General features: G+C 37.3%; 1 protein-coding gene across 1 annotated transcript in view; it reads left to right on the forward strand.

Annotated features, from left to right (window-relative positions):
* Nucleotides 1-1,667: 1,667 nt before the first annotated feature.
* LOC111371038 (chromatin modification-related protein EAF1 A-like) overlaps nt 1,668-5,331 on the forward strand; it is a gene marked incomplete at its 5' end in the record, with an annotated part of 15,587 nt that continues 11,923 nt past the window's right edge. The window contains 7 exons of the mRNA XM_022992959.1: nt 1,668-1,783; nt 1,880-1,934; nt 2,016-2,113; nt 2,208-3,675; nt 3,784-3,903; nt 4,087-4,242; nt 5,075-5,267. Coding sequence (XP_022848727.1) covers nt 1,668-1,783; nt 1,880-1,934; nt 2,016-2,113; nt 2,208-3,675; nt 3,784-3,903; nt 4,087-4,242; nt 5,075-5,267 — 2,206 coding nt within the window. The remainder of the gene's footprint in view (nt 1,784-1,879; nt 1,935-2,015; nt 2,114-2,207; nt 3,676-3,783; nt 3,904-4,086; nt 4,243-5,074; nt 5,268-5,331) is intronic.

Consider the following 5,331-nt stretch of genomic DNA (forward strand, 5'->3'; position numbering starts at 1 on the left):
TCCCTTTTTGAAGTTTTTAATTGGTTGGTTATGGAATTTGAGAGCTATAATATAGACAATGCTGCAAGTAAGAGCAAAGAAACATTGAATTTTCTGCTGGTATTTACAGGATTCTAATAGCTGTTGCTGTGTGCATGGGTACAAAAGTAACTTAAACAATACTTTGACTCATTTTAGTTGAAGTTAGTAGATTGATAATGCGTGTGATTATTGGATTAATTGATTAATATAGTAATTTTTTATGAAGATTTAGTTAGTAGGAAACAATCCAATTCAATGCATGTGGATGCAACTTCCTTATTTTATTCATGTGTTCTTTTCATTCCCAGAACCATTTATAGGAATTCTCCTCCCCTTGATCTCGACTGATGTTAGAGAAAATCCAATCCTCTCTCCCCTAACTGCAAGTAGAACTGTTACTGTAGATACCCTTGTATGTTGCTTTCTCTGACTGTATGTGCTAAATGAATTCGTGTATATATGTATGTGTTTGTGGGTTATGTGTATGTGCATATGCTTGTAGGTTGTTGTACTTTCACGAGGCTGATTTTAAGGATATTATACGTCATGTATGATTACACATGATTATTTGGAATTCACATTACATGCAATGTTTCAGTCCTTTCACTACAGATTACTTTCTGTTGACTGAGACGAAATTTAGTCGTAATATCATGTTATTAGATGGTGATACCTGACAAGACTATTTAGCATCGGTGGATTACAGGAGAATGACCAGCTTTTATTATCTGTTTTCTTTCCCTTTCAAAAGAGTAAATTTTAGCAAAATCTTTTTGGGAAACTATGACTTTATTCCCCAAATTTAAGCAATTTGACCTTTAGTAAATTAGTGCTATGCACAGCAATTGACTTTATTGCGGCCATACTATTAATTTTGAGACTGTAAAAGGTCTTATTACAAGCATTCTGAGTTTTCAAAATTTATTTCCAAATCTCATCTTAATTTATTTTTTTGGGTTGGCCTAATAGTATTGTTAACATGAAACGTATCTTCTGGCAACTGGGAAATATAATTTACACATTTAATGTTCTCAGAGCTCTTATGAGGTACCAAGCTGAATTCAAATATATTTCCAATTTTGTGCCAGGCTTCCCTACATGGTATTTAAAATGGGATGTCGTGTGCATGTTATGTTCCTTGTGTGAAGTTGCTTTTTGATGACAAACTTCCAAAATTAGAATCAGGTGCATTTTATGTGAGCTTGACTGGTTAATAGAAAAATGCTCCAACAAGTTTCCTGAAGCGTAGAGGCAGGAAAAGACCTGAACTTGAGTCTGTCTGGACAAGACAAAAGCAAAAGACGGAAAGGATCCTCACCTTCCTTTTTGACATGTACTTATCTCACGGTTCTAAGTCAATGGTATTTATGAGGAATTTTTTTAATGGTTGTAGCATAAATAGGTTTCATAATATAAATTCCACAATCGCTGACCCCAAGCTGAAACATCTTGTTGATAAAGTAGTCTCCTTCCCTCTTTTTCCAATTGATTCAGGGAGCACATTTGTTTGCCTGTTTTATGTTCTTATTCCAATTTCTTGCATGTGATTGAGTTTGAGTTCTGCTGTTTTTGTTTGTAGGAGTTTTTAAGTCTTGAATGAATGGAGGGTACCATCTGTAGCTATTAAAGGAGGAATGCTTGGATGAACTTCGGCATTTGTAATCTTAGTCGATGCTGAGGTTGATTCTATGGGAGGAGTTGGTATTGGTAGCAAAACTTCTCCACTGCGAGCTGAGATTGAGAAGGTTCATTCAGAGCTTAGGTATTGCTACTTGCTTTATATGAAACTCCTACAAATTATTGTTAGTTTTTAAGAATTATTCTTGTCATATCCACGGAAAATTACTTCTGGTAACAGGCAGGAGTATAATGTTCGAGATGAAAAGAGAAGAGAGCTGGAATATCTTGAGAAAGTATGGAGCTGAACCTTGATTGGCTTTCTGAATTTTTGTTAAGTTTTGGCGGTGCTTGACTGCTTCATTTATTTTTTGCAGGGTGGAAATCCTTTGGATTTTATGCTTGGGAATGTTGCTTCAGTCAGTGTCCAGTCAACTTCATTGAAAAATCACAACCCCGATCGGTTTGTCACTAGGTATTTTTATGCAGTTATTTTGTATTTTTAATTTGTCAAGCCCTTCAAGTTCAATGAATGTTTTGTCCTCTTATTGTTTATTCTGTCATTGCAGCGAAGCAAAAGGCAGTTTTGCATATCTAGCATCACTTCATGGAGACTCTGTGGAAAGTAGTGGTAGGCCTGGGGCAGCTCCTCCGGAGGCCAATAGTGCCGATAATATCATGTTATTTGATGGTAAAAATGAATTTTCCGAAGGTGATCAGAACTCTTCACTCCCTAGCATTGGTAACATTGCACCATTAGAGAAGTCATCTCACATAGGTGGGAGTCAAAATGTCAAAGAATTTGGGGATTCTGATGCTTTTAGTCTCCCTAGGAAAGCATATAAGAGAAGGCACAGGTCCCGGCCGAATAATGATCGAATCAAGTCAAGTACAGCAGGTGTAGTTCTAACTCGTGGTGGTCACATCTCTTCTTTACCTCTCCAAGGCTCCACGGATGTAAAAGAACTGGTTTCTGATGCAGAAAACTATAACGGCCAAAATGGATCATCTAATTATAACTCAAAGCCTACAAGTCCAATGGAGAACACCCTTCATATGACTGTACCCTCAGTCAGCCAGCGTGATATGGAGTTGGATTGTGTAAGGGTTGTAAAATCAACTAAGAACCCAATTAAAGATGGTTCACCAAATGGTGTATCAGATACTAATACTTCCAAAAACCCTCTGGCCAATCAACACAACCAACAATCAGTTTCTGAAGCTGAAAAATCTCCAGTTCAAATTACCTCTGATGGAGCTGAGCCATTCCAGTCAAGGGAAGAGGTGATATCTGCTGTCGTTGAGTGCCAGCCAAGTGTTATTCCTACCAAAGTTGAGAATCAATCTAGTTCTTGTCATATGAACGGTCTCAGTAGTGGAAACGATGATCAGATAAAAAACTATGCTCAAAATGCTCAAAATAGCAGCACAGAGCGGGGCACAAAGGGTTTGGATTCTGAGTCATCTTGCACTCAAACCATTTTAGGTATAGATGGAAACAATGAAAGCCACATGTGTGCTAACATCAGAAATGTTGACTCAAATGGGAGCATCAACAATCAAGTGTCATTGCTTGATGGGATTCCAGTTGCAGCAAGGGATGAATTTGTCAGAGAAAAGAAAGAGACGAATGCTAATGACAATAGTACTTTTGTTGATGTCCGGAGCAATTCTGCTTATCAAAGCCACCAAGAGAATGGCATTGTGCTCAATGTTCGGAAAGAATTAAATGGAAGTGGACCTGCTTTGCAAAATGAGTTGAAAGCTCAAGTTATCCTTGAAGGAATAGAAGCTGGTGGCCCCACTGTATCAGAATCAGAGAGGAAAAGTGCCATCCTTTCACGTGACAATCCTGACCCTGCAAGCATTAGTCATCAGGATTCTATTGATACCTCAATTTTGAAATTTCCCAAGGCATCAATGGCTAGGGTTTCTACTGATGTTGCATCTGAGGCACAAATTTCCTCAGTGCCCAACTTGCTATTTGCAAGCAAAGTTGATGAAGACTCAATCTTGGAAGAGGCAGGAATCATGGAGGTTATATCTGCATTATGTTTAATATATACCCATTCACTATGAAATTGAAGAAATTTTTCATTGACTTTATAGTTAGGCCCAAGAGATCTGACCTAATATATTGAACAGGCAAAACGAAAGAGATTGATGGAGTTATCCATGGCTACCTCTCCATTGGAGATTCGTCGGAAATCTCATTGGGATTATGTACTTGAGGAAATGGCATGGTTAGCCAATGATTTTGTACAGGTTTGACCTTATCAACAAAACCATGTTTTGTTTCCAATACACGGGACCCTTTGCTTTTGGAGTGTTTTTGTACTACTGGTTTTTATGTAGAATCAAACAGTAATTATTTTCATTTTTTGGCAACAATTTTTACTCCACTCTCTAGCTTTAAGAGCCTTCCTGTTTTACTATATCTTCATTTAGGAGCGCCGTTGGAAGATAACTGCTGCTGCTCAAACATGCCGTAGAGCTGTTTTTACTTCTCAGTTGACAAAACAAGAAAAAGCTTCCGACATGAAGGTAAAGAAAGTAGCTTATAACTTGGCCAAAGCTGTCATGGAGTTCTGGCATTCTGTACAGGTAATTTTGGTGCTTCTGCTTTTGTTTAGTCATTTTCCCTGCTTATGGATTATTCCTGTATTGACATGGAGGATATTTTTCATTATTATGAGGGCAGCTCATCCATTATAGGCTGGCTTTTGTGGTTCTACCACGTATCTTCTTTTTTCCTTTGGGGATTGCTATGTGAATTAATTTATGGCATATTTTTCTTGGATGCTAGAGTCATCTTTTCGTCCTTTTCTGATAACATTCTCAATCGAGATTATCGGATTAATAATGAGGCAGATGCAATGCAATTTAAAGACCCGTCAAAAGGATCTATTGATTATTAGATTGTAAAAAACACAATTATTAACTAATTTTTAAATTTAAATTATTCTGTATGTGTGATACTCATTATTTCATTCATTTTGTTATTGGAAGCTTATTACCCACTTTTCTGTAACCCTCTAGAATTGGCTAAGAATTGTCTCAATATCTGGTTAGAATTATGCTTATTTTGCAAAGACGAAATGCGACATTTGTATGTAAAAGAGAGATGTGTATTAGTTGTCTATGTACATTCTTAACGTGTCATTCTAGGACAACTCCAGTCTAATGAGTTTGAACTTAAGCTCTCGTGCTATTTAGGACGTATGACTTTGGCTACCAAGCTTTTTTATTTTTAACACATCCTTTTGATTTGGGTTAACTTCGTGAGTAATGATGCTACTTTCTTAATAAAATTGAAAGTTGGGTTTAGTTGTCTTTCATCCTCTATTGAATTCGAATCAGCTTTTTAATCTCATTAAATATTAAGTGAGAAGGGTTGGAAATGGAGTTTTATCTAAGCATTTTGTTGTTGTGGCAGGAGAAACGTGAAGATCTGGAGCTGCAATCTCCAAAGGAGGGTGCACTTGCTGTCAAGGTTTATGCAATGAATTTTCTGAAATATAACAACTCCAGTGCTCTTCCTTGCCATGCTGAAGCGCCATCAACTCCAGATAGGATATCTGATTTGGGAATCCTGGACATGTCACGGGAGGCTCATTTGACAGAAGTATGAATTCATATCATGTATATTTATGCTTTTTGTTTTGCATCCCCCCCCCCCCCCCCCCTTTTTTT

This window comes from Olea europaea, chromosome 22 (assembly GCF_002742605.1).
Source record: "Olea europaea var. sylvestris chromosome 22, O_europaea_v1, whole genome shotgun sequence".
Lineage (NCBI taxonomy): Eukaryota > Viridiplantae > Streptophyta > Magnoliopsida > Lamiales > Oleaceae > Olea > Olea europaea.